Below are 18,151 nucleotides of genomic sequence, written 5' to 3'. Positions count from 1 at the left end.
GGCTGAATCCAGGAGAAATGTCTCTATACACATCCCTCACTGAGACAAAATTTTCATGATATTCTACCAAATTTTCTTGTATTCAACAGTCAAGTTTATCTTTGCCAGTGTTGCTCTGACTAGTATTACTAGTTCCAGACCATAAACAACAGGCTCTTGTTTATGATGCCATGATAACCAGCAGATTTATTTTTTAAAGTATTAGAGACTGAGTTATATTTCTAGGTAAAACAATGCCCAAGCAAAGGGAACCACAAGGAAAGTGCCATGAAGCCCTCATCTTAAAATAGTTCAATGGAAGAAGACAGAATTTCTTCTGTGGAAGTCTCAGAGGCACAATGCTGATTTAACTTTTAAATTCTACATCCAGGATTTCTAGAAATGGTTGATACCTTAGGTTATCAGAAATTAATAAATCACACTAAGCGTGGGCTAATAAATGGCCTTTTATATGGATATGACCTTATAACATGAGGCTTTTACACATAAAGTTAAAGGTTTCTGAAGGAGGAACAAGCAATTAGAAACTGTCAAGTTAATTCAAAAGCACAGGTGTAGCAAACATGCTGCATAAAAACACAAATTTATCACACACACAAAAAACTGGAAAGTGGATTTTATAAGAATATCACTCATTTTATAAAGTTTAAAACTACAGGTTCTTTTAATTAGCAAGTACCAGTGGAGCATTAAAAGCAATTTAATTCACAAAACTGTATTTTACACACTTGCTTTTTAGGAACAAATGAATTTGTAAATCAAGAAACATATTTTAATAAGTTTCAGGTTTAATTTGCCTGTAAAGAAAAATTCAAATAATCTTGTGTAATGAAAATGCAAATATCTATAGTTAGAACAAATTAACATTACTCAATTGGCATTATGTTGTTCTCTTATAAAATAAAAACTCATCAAATTCCTCCAAAAGGAATTTGTATTTAATAATATGATCATTAATTGTAAAACAAAATATACATAGGCATATGACTAATCATTGATTTTGTTTTTTTAATAGTTAATCATTTAATTTCTTCTGATTATATGCATTAACCTGAAAAAACTTAAATTCAGAAAAGCAAACTATTGCCAAGAAGGAAAAATAGATACTCCTCCTCCTCAATATTCTGGAACTGAATATATGAATAGATAACATATAATCCAACCATGTAAAAACATTCTTTTTGGGACAACTATAGTCCAGTTTCTTAAAGTGTTCTGACTGCATATACATATTTACTTGAAACAGTCTCGTGCCATCTATCCACTCGGTTCCACAATTCAACCAGACAAGAATCCATCAGCACTCTAGCTTGGAATGAGTTCTAATAAGAGAAGTGTTTCTGCAAACCAGAATTCTAAACCAAAGATTTTTCCAAAAGAAAGATTACGTGCTTACCGTATAGAGCTCGTTAAGAACCTTCATTAAGTCCTCATGAAGTTGGAATGCAATCTCTTTGCTCTGCAATGAGAAAAAATTAACAATATTAAAAACTGTAACAGAAACTTGTTTCTAGATGATTTACATCTTAAGAAGTCCACTGACTGAAAATAGAAGAATGTGTGTAACACAATGGAAGGCCAGCACGACCCTGATACAATAAACATCTTTGACCAAATGGCCCTTTCTAAATACTAGATGTGTGCACCAATGGTTACCACTGGCTGGACAGAAGCAAAGAAGTGGACCGTGTGAATGGCTCTCCCACCATCCAAATCAGACTTTATCAAGAGCGAGAAAAAGGAGGGTGAAGCACCGTGCTTGCTCAGAAGTTGAGTTGCAGAACTTAAGTCATGAAAAGATGAATTCCAGCATCTAGCTTCCCATCTCAGTATTATCACAGGGAATTTTGCAGTGGGAGTCCCCAGAAGCTAAGTTAGAAACCAAAAGGGAAATTTACTCTCCCTTTCCAAAATAACTATATGACTGACTACAAATTTTTTTTTTAATTAAAGCATAGTTGATTTACAATGTTGTTTTAGTTTCTGGTGTATGGCAAAGTGATTCAGTTATACATATACATATATATATATATATGTTCTTTTTCAGATTCTTTTCCATTATAGATTATTACAAAATACTGAATATAGTTCCCTGTGCTATACAGTAGGATCTTGTTGTGTATCTATTTTATATATAGTAGTTTCTGTCTGCTAATCACAAACTCCTAACTTATCCCTCCCCACCTCTTTCCCCTTTGGTAACCATAAGTTTGCTTTCTATGTCTGTGAGTCTGTTTCTGTTTTTTTATGTTTTGTTTTGTTTTGTTTTGTTTTGCGGTACACGGGTCTCTCACTGCTGTGGCCTCTCCTGTTGCGGAGCACAGGCTCTGGACGCGCAGGCTCAGCGGCCACGGCTCACGGGCCCAGCTGCTCCGCGGCACGTGGGATCTTCCCGGACCAGGGCACGAACCCGTGTCCCCTGCATCGGCAGGCGGACTCTCAACCACTGCGCCACCAGGGAAGCCCTCTGTTTTATAAATAAGTTCATTTACATCATTTTTAAAGATTCTACATATAAGGGATATCATATGATACTTGTCTCTCCCTTTGACTGACTACAATTTTAATTTTAAGAAAACACTTTCAAAGTAGTGAGTTGGTAAGGCCACTTATGCTCCACATACTTTTTGCCTCTGCATTTATTATTGTTATTTTTTCATTAAGACAAAAAAGAGAGTTTTACTTTTCCACTCAGTGGGTAAATGACAGCATTTAAGATATTCTTCCCTAGGCTAATTCTGAGGGTTTGACAGAGGAGTATTTGAATATTTTTTTTCAGCAAAATCTGTAAGTTACTTTAAAGGAAATCATATATCCAAATTACTTTTTTTTTTTTTTTCCTGCTTTGAGTTCAGTATTTAGTCAGGTACAGAAAACGGAAAAAAATGTGTAGCATGGCTTAATCTATAGTTTGAGACAATAACAACAACATCCATGGTTCATTTCTGTGTCTCCTACTGGGCTGTCATGACTGGGAGTAAGGGCCATATCTGTATCAGCTCTGCGACCCCAGTGTCCTACAGTGCTTGGGCACGAGGCCAGAACTAGGGTGAGGCAAGTGAGGTGCCAAGGGTATGGTATTTAAGAAGACACTAGTCTAGGTCCCGCTTGGGCACAAAGGAAGCTTCCAATCAGCACTTGCTAAATGAATCTGTAAATAAGCTGAAATACTGTTGTTTGTGTGATTTGCTGAAGTAGTTACTGCCTTTGGTGAAGGCTGGCCACTGGTGAGAGGGAAGAAAAGAAAGGCCCATAGACCACCCTTAATAAAATCAGAGGATCTAGATGAAACACAGTCCATCTGCCAACAGTAGGTCATTGGGTTAGGCCTCCCTTAAAAAAGGCCACATGTGAAGCCAAAATCTGTGAACATAAAATAGTGTGGGAAGATGACATCAGAGCAATAGCTAAACTTCGAGAAATTCAAGTTCGTTAGCTGCATTTGTCCCTGGGTTTTCTTGGAGTGATTAAGGGTGCTGGTGTTTATTGAGCTCTGAAAGATTTAAAATCCCTACACTTGAGTTAGAGATTTTATGTTTTGCTGTGTCCCTGCTATGTGAAGAGGTGGGTTAAGAATCACTGAAGGATGAAAGGAAAGTCACAAGTGAGCAAATGAAGCCAACTGAAACTCATTTTATTTCCCTTAAATTTTGGCTGTTCTGACTGTATACATTACACTGCAATCTCCTATGACTTCAGCTTGCTGTTTTTTTTTTTTTTTTTTTTGCGGTACGCGGGCCTCTCACTGTTGTGGCCTCTCCCGTTGTGGAGCACAGGCTCCGGACACACAGGCTCAGCAGCCATGGCTCACGGGCCTAGCCGCTCCGCGGCATGTGGGATCTTCCCGGACCGGGACATGAACCCGTGTCCCCTGCATCAGCAGGCGGACTCTCAACCACTGAGCCACCAGGGAAGCCCCAGCTTGGTGTTATTTTAATATCATATTTCATTCAAGGATCTGAGCTACCAATTCAGAACTCTCTAATGGGATCAAAGGCTACCAAGTAACTCTGCTCAGCTGCCCACATTTCAGGTAGCAAGTCCAAAAAGAAAATATTTCTTGGCTAAGACTTTAGAACAATTACCCCCAAAATCCCTTAGGTCCAATTAACTGCAAGCCAAGAATATTTAGGATCAGATTGAACACTTGGGTTTGGGGCGATAAGGGCCTGCTAAACCAGCCAAGTCAAATATCTTACAACAGCAAAAAGGTTCTTTGTACATTTCACATTTTATAAGATTTCAGGTAATGAGGTAGAGGAAGTCTGGCAAAACAGACATACTGTTCTCTTCTGAGCACACTCTCACATTTTTGGTTCACCTTTCCTCAGAGGCCCTGAAATATAAAAAATCTGTCTGGGAGGCAGTATAGAATAACACTTCAAAGCAAGGACTCTGGAGTCAGAATACTGGGACTGAAGTCTCAAAGGCTTTGGACTCCCCTGTGCCTGAGTTTCCAGATCTATAAAAGGAATGTAGTCATGGTACCTACGTCATAGGGTTGATGAGAGCATTAACCAGATGACACATACACAGAACTCAGAATGGTACCTAATACACAGTAAACATCCCACAAATGTTGTAATTATTTAATTCTTTCCCAGACACTGTAACGGTTAACTCCCTTGAGTGAAAAGCCCACATGGTATTCTTCCTTCTTTTGGTCTCTACAGACACTTAGTCCATTGACTTCCACATGCGAAGTGCTTGCCAGATACTGGTTGAATTGAACTGGATGTCCTTCACCCCACTCCCAATTACGCTGGCCTTTAGATCCACCCAAGTGACCCCTGATTTGGAAGGGCCTCAAGTATTGTGCTCCAGCCTTTGAGCCCTTTTTACATCCATACACCCTTGCCACACATGTACACTGAACTTATCTATGTTCCATTTTCGTGGGTATACTACTGGTGGTACCAGATGAATTAATCAGACATCTACTAGGAAATGGATAATTCCTCAAGCCAATGGGATAAGATATATACAACTCATGAAAGAGGCCGTTAAGGAGCCAGGCTTCAGTGGGAACTTTAAATTCTGTGGGAAGTTGGTGGCGAGTTATTTTTAGGTAGGTAGAGCCCCAGCTACCCTCATGACACATCACTGAAGTTTCCACCTAGATGTTCGCTTTGAATGACAGTCTAAACTCTCCGTGGCCTAGTCAGTAGCCTCGAAATTAACCATTTTCTCCCCACCCTGCACCACTCCTTTTGCCTGCAAAAACTGTTAAAAGAATTGGGCTGTGCTCTGAAACACCAGACCATATGACTGAAGTGTGAAGCATGAATTTGCATACCCTTTTGCTCACAGATACCTGGGCCAGACAACATCAAGTCCTAGTCTGAGTGCTGGGGGCTTGGTCCCTGTCCCCATGGCATAGAAGCAACGACAAGATCACCTCATGTTATCCCCACCCCAACTTTAAACATGTCTCCAATTTATTACAGTAACAGTGAAAAACAGTCCTTTCTTCTAAATACGACTCTGGACCCCAAGAGAAGCAATCTTAAAACAAAACACATCTGCTGTGGCACACAGGATGCTGACATACTCAACTAATGCACTGAAACCCTTTAATTACAAAATATCTGGATTATCAAAAGTCCATCAAAATTCAATAGGTTAAGTATACCTCTGGATTCTATTTCATTAAAAATTTGAAAACAGTGAGAGCAGACCCTTGACCCTTGACCCTTGACCAAGAGCTGCTAGGTAAGAAAAAGTATACGGGTATTAAGGAAAGCAATCAATGTTCCCTTTGTACAAGAGAAAAATATAACTTTATGAAATGATATATGCTTGAAATAAAGTATTTTTCATGTTATTTGCGATTGGCTGATTAAAATTACTTTTGCACAGGGAAGGAGAGTCCCCTCCAACTGCTTCATGTATGGAGTTGAAAAAGCGAACAGTTTTTTTTTCCCCCATTCTGTGGGCCTATGTAAGTTCAAACGATGGTAAAAACTTCTAATGCATTGCAATAGGATTCTAGGATTCTGACCCAAGGGGAAGGAAAATGGTTATAACTTCCATTCAGTTGACATTTATTAAATGTCTCCAATGTGTAAACCCAGAGTTGAATACCAAGTCAATTTCTAATTGTTTCCTATTTATTATCGCTTTGATGTTTCAGACAATTCAAACATAAGTCCAAAATGAACAGTCCCAAAGTTTCCACCTTTTTTCATTATAAAAATGAATTAAATGTATTGAATAATATTGGAAAAATAGAGAACAGAAGGCCAAAACTACCACTATTATAATTTGATGGGTGTATTTCCTTCAAGTTTATTTATCTAAACAGAGGTCTGAGTTGTAATCATTCTATAATAATAAAGTATCTTTTTTCTACTCTTTTTTCCAGTTATCATATATTTTCCCATGTACTTATATAATTTTCAGAACATTATTATTGATTAAAATAACTACACAGTGAATGTATATTAACCATTCTTCTATTATGGTTTCCAATGTTTCCACTATTTTCCATCAATCATTCAATTACTTACTTATTCATTCAATTTCACCAATATATTTTAATCACCCTGAACTATTATCATGAATGCTGTTCTAAAGTCATATCTTGCATTTTGTGCTATTGCCTTAGTGTCAATTCCCAGACATGAAATTACCAGGATAAAAGTATTGACATTTTAGGGCTTCCCTGGTGGCGCAGTGGTTGAGAATCTGCCTGCTAATGCAAGGGACACGGGTTCGAGCCCTGGTCTGGGAGGATCCCACATGCCGCGGAACAACTGGGCCCGTGAGCCACAACTACTGAGCCTGAGCGTCTGGAACCTGTGCTCCGCAACAAGAGAGGCTGCGATAGTGAGAGGCCCGCGCATCGCAATGAAGAGTGGCCCCCGCTTGCCACAACTAGAGAAAGCCCTCGCACAGAAACAAGACCCAACACAGCAAAAATTAAAAAAAAAAAAGTATTGACATTTTAAAGACCCTGGATTCACATTGGAAGATTACTTTCTAAAAGGGTTATAATGAATTTATATCGCTTCCAGAACAAAAGTGTCACTCATGTCAGAATCTGGGGTTCATCCAAGACTTGCTTCTTCTCCTTGAAAGAGAAGCCACCAATCCTATCTATTCTGGTTGATCTGTTTTTCTGTATGTCATGAGAATTTTTTTTAAAGATAAAGACCTAGGGAACTCCCTGGCGGTCCAGTGTTTAGGACTCTGCCTTTCCACTGCAGGGGGCACGGGTTCAATCCCTGGTCGGGGAACTAAGATCCTGTAAGCTACATGGTGCAGCACCCTCTCCCCACCAAAAACAGATGAAGAGATAATTATGTCCTTCCTGTGATTAAAACCCATCAAATTCTTGCTATATTTTTCTCAGGATAGAGTTACAATTTCTTAAATCACTCATAACTTCCCGTGTCAAACTAGTCTACCTTACCTTCCACAAATCTCAAACCACATCCTTTAGCCTGATAAGAGCTGCTCAGTCCCAGGTTCTACTTTCACATCTCTGCCTTCCCCATGCCGTCCCCACTGCCCAGACTCTGCTTCCTTCGCTGGCCTAGTACAATCCTACATGCTACTACTTCGTGAAAACTTTCTTGTAACTTTACCTTGTCCTTCAAATAAAGAAATTAGACCCTCCCTTCTTTGTGACTGTATAATACATTCATTCATTATCACTTCTAGGCTGTATGATTTAGTGGTTAGTTGTTCAAACTCTAAAACTGGATGCCTGTTTTCAAACTCTCTTGTCTGTGCATAAGTTAAATAATTTTGTGAGTTTCCTCAATGGCAAAACAGAGATACCAACAGCCTCTACATCACGGGGTTTTATTGGGATGGTCCTTATTAAACACGTAACACAAAACCCAGCACACAGTTGAGTGTTAAACTGATGCCGCCCGTTATTATTACGCTCATCATGTTTCTTTTTCTCTTCATAAACAGGGTTTCTTTGAGAGCAGGGACTGTGTCCTAATCATTTTTGTGTTCCCAGGGCCTGCCGTGGTGCCTGGCACACTGTAGGTACTCGATATACCTCTGATGAATGAATGGGACCCAGAGCTGAGTAAGGCATGGCTTCCTCCCTCCAGAGTCCACAGTCTCATGGAGGAGCTAGATGTGTCCAAACAGCTTCCTATACAGAGCACTGTGATAAGTGCTACACTGGGTGGACCCTGGCCAGTATCTCTATTCCTGGAGAACAGCAGGCTTGCTCCCTGGAACCTCCCAGGAAGGGGAGAAAGGAAGGCAGAAGAAAGAGCATAATTAATACAACCATAATTGAGTACATTGGGCAATCGATCAAGTGATCTATATGGTTGGATTAAATGACCAATTCAGAGGGCCTCTGGCCTCTGACCGAGTTATTATTATTATTATTTTTTTGCAGTACGCAGGCCTCTCACTGTTGTGGCCTCTCCCGTTGTGGAGCACAGGCTCAGCAGCCATGGCTCACGGGCCCAGCCGCTCCGCGGCATGTGGGATCTTCCCGGACCGGGGCACGAACCCGCGTCCCCTGCATCGGCAGGCGGACTCTCAACCACTGCACCACCAGGGAAGCCCCTCACAGAGTTATTTTTAAAGGAAATCTATTGTGATGACCAGTCAAGGAATCCTGACCTTATGCTGAGTCAGAGTGAGACTAAGAGAGAAGTAGGAAAACCAGATTAAATATTTAATGAGAGGGTTGCAAATGATTATAGTGTCTCACACTCAGTGAGTTTTGGATGTAAATTCTGGTTAAAAGGGTCAGGCCATACCTCTACAGTGTGTGTGCTTTTAAATGTCCAAAACCTCGTGTTCATGTGTCTTTATAATAATAGATTCTCTTAATTCACGTAAACTCTGAAGACAGCAGCAACAGCATCCCCCAAAATGCCTAATGGAAAAATTTGGGCTGGGCTTAATGGCCTGAAGCAAGCTATAGTATTTATAGTGTAGTTGCACATTTCCTTTCTATCTGTCAAGGGACATGGATTTGTATTTATTAAAATCACAACTAAATATCAGTGTATGGAATTAGCCTCATGATCTACTGCATTCCCAAGGCGAAAAATAATCAACATTCTTTTAGATAAAACTCCATGCCACTAGAAAATGTGGGAAAGTTAGAAAAAAAAAAATCATAGATACAGGGGAACCAGAGCTTCATTCTGAAACAAGACAAAACTTAACCTTAAAGGAAATATCTGGGGCATCTCCTAGAATATTTACTAATGTAACTGCTAGGCAAATGTGGCATTCGACTGTGCTCAGACTGTGAGCAGGCAAAAGTGCAAAGTCACGTACACCAGTGTCACTCATAACCACCCAGGTATAAAGAGCACTTGAACAGACAGATTAAGTAACTCAAGACTGAAATTTTAAATCCTACAGGGAATAAAGTAGATGAAACAATTATTATCATTTTCAGCTTGCATTTCCTTAACTCTTCAAGAAACACAATTTTTCATGCTAGGGATATTTCTCTACTCAAAATGGCGATACACTGGAAACACCATTTCAGTGCCTCTAAATGGATAATCACTTAGGCATAATTCTCAGTAGCGGATATAAACAAACCTACCTAATTAAAATCAGAATGTGTTATGAAACTCTGGTTAAGACTGTAATATAATCAACTAAAAACTATCAGAAATATATTTCCAGACCACTTTTCAATACGCTGAACTTAACAAAAATGTAATAACTCAGCTTTATTAACAATTCCTTAATACAATTCCTTAACAATTATCAAAATAATACATCATCTTTAGTACATGAACCCGAGTCTACTAATTTATCACTAAAGACAACTGTCTTTCTCTCCTGTGACAGGTGTGATTGTGCAAAGATCCAGTGTGACCAAAAGCTTACATCTATGGCACAGTTGGCTGGGGTTATGAGTATAACCTGTGGTGAAGCAAACTAGACCATATTGTGTAGGGAACCCATGACCTCAGTCTTAATAGCACTGTGGTAAGAAAAATCCAGGGACTGGTTACAAAACTAAATAAAGTAAGTAGGAGATTTGCTCATTTATAAGTCATTCACTGAATTAGTAAGCAAAAGGCAGAGATTCTTTGAGATACTGATAAAAGTCCATTTATTCATGTACACACTCATGCATTCAGTCATTCATTCTACCAGTTTATGAGTACCTTCTGTGTGCCAAAGATAGAAAAGTCGCCTTACATTTTAGTGAGAGAGGTAAACAAAACAATTTCAATTCAGTCTGATTTATGCTTATTCAAACAATTTAAACCAAGTGAAATTTCTCTATATAACTCTTGAACCAAGCCCAAAATTTAATAAACCAATCAATCTTCAAGAATTTATCCTAAATCAGAAATTTCCTTTAAAGATATATATTTATCCTAATACTAATAGTACCATCTCAGAACTACAACTCATTAATTGGTCTATAGAATTAACCATGTATTTAAGTAAAGGTAGCTTAAGGAATAGAAAAAAAACAAAAAACAAATTCCCATGGGGTAAATGTCCTGTTCACCAAGAACTTGGTTCCTTGAATACTACCAGAGAATTTGAGAAAACACCCATGGCTAGTAGGCAAATGTACATGGGGTGACAGCCTACTTGAAGCAGGAAAAAACAAACAACCCCCAAACCATCAACATAGATCCAGATTATTTATTGGTCAGATTATTTAAATATCTTTACTTCTCTGAGCTGTTTCCTCATCTGAAAAATGGAGAAGATTCCAATAATATACTCCCTAGGGTTCTTAAGAGGATTAAATGAGATATCCATTGTTACATGCTTAACAAGGTGCCTGGCACATACCAAGCACTCCATAAATGTAACTGTCATGATGCTATTATCAGCTCAGCATCATATCCTTGTTTCATTTCATGAAGTCACCCTCCATTTTTCTAAATGCTAATGTAACAGTCTACTCATAGCAACTTTCAAATCAGTATGTCTCAGATGGTCACTTCAACCTAATTCAAGATTTACTTTCTAGAATACTTGTGTTTGAGGTACTGTTATACCAAGGAAGATAAAGTCTATTCCAGAGAACACTGCAAAGCTACAAGGAAGCAGAACTCTTAATTCTGAGCAAGCCCTTGCTGACTTTAGACTGTTAGGTCTTCCTTAGAATAAAGTAAAACTTGTCTCCACTTAAGTTCTACCAGTCGGTCTTAACTGTTATAGACTTGTAGAGCTAGTTAATCTAAGCCATCTTCTACATGACAGGTCTTCAAATATTTGAGACAGTTACTATGTCCTAGCTAAGGCTTACTTTCTCTGTACCAAACATTCCCACTGTCCTCAACTGTTCCTTATATGACACAGTTCAAAGAAATGAAGAGAGAATTCTCTTTGCCTCCCAGATAATTTTCACTGTCTTGGAGCTAGTGGCATTAAGGACACTTTCTTTATACTTCAAGCTAAGATCTTGGGAAGATTAGGAGGCAACACACACCTCTCAGTGACTTGTATTTGCTTGCAATCACCCTGTTTTGTGGTGGCAGTCCAAACCCACATCTGCATAGTTAAGGTAAGCCCAAGAATCCTGGAATCACTGTTAGCTTTTTAAAATTTTCTCCAACAGGCTAAAGAGCCATCAGAGAAAGGAGTAGAAGCCTTACAATCTGATTAGGATGGACTGAATAAGAATGTCCTGGTTTTGAATTGCCAACAGACCTTTCAAAAAACAACAAAAAGCCATTTGATTCATTCTTGATCTACAAGGATGAGATCTTTTTGAAGACAATATCATTATAAGCATGGAAATACTCGCTGGCCATAACTCATGGTAGAGCAAAAATCATCACCCGGATTACTAATGCACCAGCTTCCTCACTAGGTTCCCCAAGACTGGTTTCTTCTCATTCCAATTTACTCCTCACAATGCTCTCAAAAAACAAAGCTGATTATGCCATATTCCTGATGCAAAATCCCTCTTGGCTTCCTTAGTTGCTTAGATGAAAACATACCAGTTCCTCAAACTGAAAATCAAAATTCATCCATGCCTGCAGCCCTCACCCCCAACCTGCCTTTCTAGATCACAGGTAGCTGTTATCCCACTATGTACACTTTGCCATGTTATAGGCTATACTCCTAACCCCAGCCAGCTGTGTAACTGATGTGAGCTTTAGGTCCATGCCAAAAAGAGGTGGCCTACGATGACAATTCACTTCCGTTAAGAGTTGTGAAGATGGGGCCAAGAGCCCCACCCACCGTCATCTTCCCCTAGCATCATTTCCTGGATATGTGCTAGTCTTGATCAGAACCCCAGGCCCTTGTCCTGTGCTGTTCTCTACATACATATAGAAGAATGCACTTCCCCTAATTCCTCTGTAAAACCTCACCAAGTTTAAGACGTTGATCAAATGCCGCTCTCTCTGTGAAGCCTTTCTCCATCTTCCTAGGCAGTATGCCTTACTCAATCATCTGTGCATTTGTGCTCTTGGGTCCTATTTCTGTAAGAGCAGTTGCCAACTTATAATGTAATTTTTATCTCTATACTTCCTTTCGTTACTAGATTATAAGCCCCTTTGGAATACTAATTGAGGATTTGTGTCTTACTTTTGTGACCCTAGAACCCACCATTGTGCCTGTCACATAATGATAATCAATAAAGGTTTGCTGAATGAATAATGAAATAGAATGTCTACTCTGTTTTGGAAAAGAGAACTGATTTCAGTAAAGCTAGGTTTCAGAAAAAAAGGAAACGAGAGGAAAAGTAGAAGTTGCAATGAATTTGTCATGACTGGTCAGTGTAATTATAAGACCTCGCCAAAAAATAAATGATTATTTTAGCAGTCCCTTGCAATCTCTGTCTTTAGAGCTAAAGAAATGAAATTTTAATGGCCATGTTTACTCAAGCCAGTGCACTAAACCAATTATGGTTCTGTGTTCACTTGAAACTACCAAAGTTTAAAAAGTAAAAGTGGTGCATGTATTTATTTACTATTGTTATTGAACATTAGTGGGTTTTCTCAATCCATATAGTTCATATAGCCAGTGTCAAATTTTGTTTTAAGTTTCTAGATTGATCTGACAAAGTATTTAGTTGGTAAAATTTCTGCTTGTTTCTATTTAATTGCTTCTCTAACAATGAGAAAAAAATGTTTCCCTTTGATTGAGATTTAAAATCAATCTGACAGCCACATTCAGTATTTGTTCGCAACTGCATATTTCTGGGTTGCTATTACTCAAGGTATCACAAGTGTTTCTTAATTCAAATATTTGCTATATGTGCAATATCCCCCAACATGGCATTTCTTGCAGCTGCTGGAAATCTTTTAGAATCCTACCATGTGAAATTAAACAAAGTCTTCAAATGGTAAGAAACATTGGCTAGCAACCAGAATACTGTTCTCAGGCTGCTTCAGACTTTGTTGATCTCAACTACAGACACCTCGACCTATGGCAGGAATGTTCTCTCCTCATCAGTTCTTTTAAGAATGCAGTTTCCTTCTTGGATGAGGAAAATGGGTAAGGATTCAGTGTTCAAGGCTCTTTGAAAATGAACTTTCTTAAGTGCTGATCTTTTATGAATAACTGAACCTAAATAAACCTGGTACCGAATATATATATACATATATATATATATATACATATATATATATATATGTATATATATATATTTAAACTTCTCTTGATGGGAGATGAGAGACTGGGTGCCTTTGACTTACTCCATATTTGTTAATTTAATCCAGAGTTGTAAACCCTGTAACTGAAACGTAAACCAAATTGGAACATTTCTTTTAAAAAAATGTTTGGAAAAATGGAAAACTCAAGTTGGATTAATGGTTCTCAACTTGGTCCAATTTCCCCCCCAGGGGACATTTGGTGACATCTGAAGGAATTTTTGGTTGTCAAAACTAATAAGGTGCTACTGGCATTTAGCAGGTAGAGAAATCCACAGTCATCCAATTGTTCTTCCATCGGTAGTGTGTCATTTTTCTCTGGCCGCTTTCAATTTTTTCTTTGTCTTTAGTTTTTGGTTTGATTATGATGAGTGTAGGCATGTACTTCTTTGGATTCATCTAGCTTGGGTTTTGCTGCCTTCTTGAATGGGTAGGCTTATCTCGTTTGCCAAATTTGGGAAGTTTTGTTGTTTTGTTGTAATTATTTTTTCAAATGTTTTTTCTACCCACTTGCTTTCTCCTCTCCTCAGAGACTCTGCTGACATGAATATCAGACCTTTTAGGATTGTCCCAACACTCCCTGAGGCACTGATTATTTTTTTCCCAATCTTTTTTTCTGTTGTTCAGGTTAGATAATTTCTGTTAATCTATCTTTAAGAAGAACTGAAACTAATCTCTTTCCTTTGTTATCTTTATTCTTCTATTGAAACCCTTCTAGTGAGTTTTAAATTTTGGTTACTGTATTTTTCAGTTCTAAAATTTCCATTTGGTTCTTTTTTTTTTGCTGAGACTTTATCTTTCCATTCGTTTCAACAGTGTTTGCTCTCACTTCTCGGAACATTTTTATCATGGTTGCTTTAAAAGTCTTTGTTAGATAATTCCACCATTTGTGTCCTTCAGGATTGGCCATTTATTGATTGTCTTTTCCCATGTCAGCTGAGGTTTTCCTGGTTCTTTGTATGCTGAGTAATTGGGATTATACTCTGGATATTTTGAATATTATGTTATGAGACTCTGGGTTTTATTTAAACCACATGTAGAATGTTGATATTTTTCTTTTATCAGGAAATCAACCAAGTTGAATTCAGGATGCAAATTCTGACCAGCCTTCTATGGGGTGTGGTTTCAACATCCGTACTGTTTCCAGCACCTTTGTAGCACTATTTGGATCTGACTTGCATATGCACCATTCAGTGGCCAGTCTGGAGCCCAGGGAGGCAGTGGTCTATCCCTTAGTTCAGCTCCCAAAGTCTGGTAGGTATACTGCTTAAGATCAAACCCAAGCATGTGCAGGTCAGGAGAGAGCCCAGGAGTTAATAGAGAACTTCATGAGATTGTTTTTTAAATCTACACCCTCTCTGTAATCTCCCTAGTACTTTTTGGTTCCTCTGACACCCCCTTTCAGTCCTCAGCCCAGAAGGCTGGCACTTTAGTTATTCCACCCTGCCACAGACTTGCCATGACTCATTTCTCCTCTGATTTCTCTCTCTTAGGAAGTAGACAGCATGTGCTAGTGCTGCTTAAATCCAGCCCTGTCAATACTGGGTCTTCTGAAATGCCTTGAAATTTCTAATATGTGGCTGACACTTATCTCTGGTTTCTAATACAGATGTAAGTATTCATTATTTATTCATTCGATAAATATTTACACAGTATCTACAATGTGCTAGTCACTGTTTCAGTGAACAGTACAAGATTGCTCCCCCTCAGAAACTTACATTTAAATTGAGGGGAGACAGAAAGTAAACAAATATTGAGTAAATACAAAATATGGCAGAAAGGATTAAGTGCTGGAGAGAAAAATAAAGTTAGGGAAAGGAGATGGGGGTATAGACTTCCTTTAGAGTAAGATGGGAATGAATAGAGTGAGCAAAGAAGTATGGGATCTGCTTGAAGGTAAAAGGACTGTCCCAGTCTTTCCCATTTATACATTTGATTAGTCATTGCAAAGAGAACTTGGGAGGTAAGGCTGTTGCAGCCCTTGTGCATGCCACCATCTTGCTCAGAAGTTCCCTGATTCCATGTCTTCATTTTAAGCACCTGAATACTATATACTCAAAGCACAGTTTTCAAGTGCACTTGGAGAATAGGCTAATTCTCCATTAATAAACAGCATTTAGGGCTGAATTAGTTACTGGATATAGTTCCCCACTTCTTTGTGGTAAACACTGACTGGTGTACTCGGGGCCAAGTTTCTTTAAGGTTTTAGTTTACAATGAATAATTGTTTTCTTTGTGTCTTATACAATATGTTCATTGTACAAAAATCAGAAATTACGAATAATCAAACAGAAGAAAATAAAAGTAACTTAGAGATACCCATTTAAAATAATTTTGGTCTATATACTTTAAGATTTTTTTTTTTTACCATAAATAAGTTTCAAGTGCTTTTTGAAAACTATTCTCAATGTAATTATGGGTTCAACTACTACATCATGCTGTATGACAAACCGTCCAACTTAGCTGACCTCACTGATCTCAGGTTTTTTAACATTATATCACTTTCCAAGAAGATAGACACATAACATCTGCTTAATATCATATTTAAAAGTCTTTAATGAAGCTTCTAAACTGATGGGTAATGCTCTTATCTAGTAACTCAGCTGCTAAATTTATGGCTAGGTCAATCACATATGTCCTGTTGTCACTAAATAATAAAGGCAACAACATAAATGCAAGAACAGCAGCACTGACAACTTCCATTTATTTATGTGCCAGCCATCCTGATAAGCAATTTATAAATACAAATTAAAAATAGTTTCTAAAATATTTCGGAAAAGCGCATCACTGCAAGAAACGATAGTTTGGTTTTGATTTACTTCTAGAGAAACGAGCTAACCATAGGGTTGATAAAACTCAAGAGAACCAGCTAGTAGCATTAGCTTGAACGACTCTCACTTATTTAACCACTCCCCATCAATTATTAAGCTGTCCCTTGAGGCCACCAGAATACCATTTAATTCTTCTGCTACAATGCACTGAAATGCTTTGAAAAAGTTCCTCTTGTTATATTATTTACCACCATTGCATCAGCATACTAAATCACATGTGGTAGCTCTCTGCTAATAAATAGTCAGTTTATTTTTCAGGAGATAGATTGCTCCTTGGTAAATCACAGCCATGACCATCTTTACTCCAGAAAGGCAAAAAGTAAGAATTTCATCCAAAGCATGAAATTCTAATGCCACCCTCTGGCCTAATAATTCTACTTCAAGGAATGTAGCATAAGAAAAATATCAAAGATGTGTGAAAGATTTAAATGTCCTACAACAGCAAAAGCAACACGGCCGTGCCGACAGTGAAACATTAGGCAGGCACGAAGTATCCTATTTTAAAAGATTATTTCCAGACATGGGAAACGCTAACGATATTTTCCATGAAAAGGGTAGGTTCCCAGGCTATCTGCAATGAAATCTCAATTCTGTAAAATACATGTGTATGTATGTTTGTGTACTACACATGTATGCTTATACATATGAATGCTGAAAAGATATAGCCAGAAATATTACCAGTAGGTAGTATTAATACGGGTAACTCATTTTCATTTTAATATTTCTTGGTGTTTTCTAAATTTCTACAACGAATAGGTATTTTTATATTCAAAAAGAAATAGACTCTCTTTTATATATAGATTTGTATAGATTTGTACATAGGAAAGACTCTTTTATTTATAGATCTGTAAAGTTTTCAGATTTTTTTAAACTTAGGGACTTTTTCTTCAAAGCAAGGTTAGAGCCTTAGAGATCTGTACTAGATTAACTCAAAGCATCTGCTTGAATATTAACTTATTTTAAATGGCCTAATTGAAAACACAGTGGTTTTTTTTTCTCCCATGAAATGTCTTTGTTTTCTTTCATACTAGGGTATTTAAATAGAATATGATTAGTTTTGATAAAAATTTTTAAATGACCTCAAATTTCCAAATCTTACTAGTAATTTCTCTTTCCTTTCAGATTAGGCCACACAATCAACAATACCAAAAGTGGGTTAATTTAATTCCTGTGAGTCTGAATCTGATAACCTACGGCATTTAGGCCAAAGTGAGGTCATTCTCAGTGGCTTGCAGCCAGTCTCTGCTGCTTTGAATCTCTGCCTATAACTTGGATGACTGACAGATTTTGCTGCCTCATCCAGAACTATCATTCTTCAGGATTTTCATTAGAAATGAATGGGGCCAAGACCCACAGTGTCCCAATCTCAGAAGTTTCTAACCTGTGCGTTGTGTAACATCTCCAGTTACCACTGAAAAACACCAACACAGTTATAATAACTACGAACTGTCTAAGACCTACAGGCAAAGACAAGAAGACATACCAGCCAGCCCGGCTCCACAAATTATATCTGAGCCTTTTGTTTCCTCATCCCTGAAATGCGGCTTATAATCCCTGTTCATTGGGCAACTATGAGGGTGCATGAGTTAATGTGTGAAAAACGCCGGGCACAGTGCTGGGTGCACAGTTAAAATTCAGTAAAGTGGGGCTTCCCTGGTGGCACAGTGGTTGAGAATCCGCCTGCCGATGCAGGGGACACGGGTTCGTGCCCCGGTCTGGGAAGATCCCACGTGCCGCG

The 18,151-nt window shown here is 38.2% G+C and overlaps 1 protein-coding gene across 3 annotated transcripts in view; it reads right to left on the bottom strand.

Annotated features, from left to right (window-relative positions):
• Positions 1–18,151, bottom strand: part of SRGAP1 (SLIT-ROBO Rho GTPase activating protein 1) — a 270,945-nt gene that overhangs the window by 110,575 nt on the left and 142,219 nt on the right. For all 3 annotated transcript variants that reach the window (XM_028490343.2, XM_024122891.3, XM_024122892.3), the window contains exon 4: positions 1,397–1,459. In XM_028490343.2, the coding sequence (XP_028346144.1) occupies positions 1,397–1,459 (63 nt within the window). The remainder of the gene's footprint in view (positions 1–1,396; positions 1,460–18,151) is intronic.

This window comes from Physeter macrocephalus, chromosome 6, assembly GCF_002837175.3.
Source record: "Physeter macrocephalus isolate SW-GA chromosome 6, ASM283717v5, whole genome shotgun sequence".
NCBI classification, from domain to species: Eukaryota; Metazoa; Chordata; class Mammalia; order Artiodactyla; family Physeteridae; genus Physeter; species Physeter macrocephalus.
Note: the sequence above shows the minus strand (reverse complement) of the source record. Positions and strands in the feature narration are given on the sequence as shown.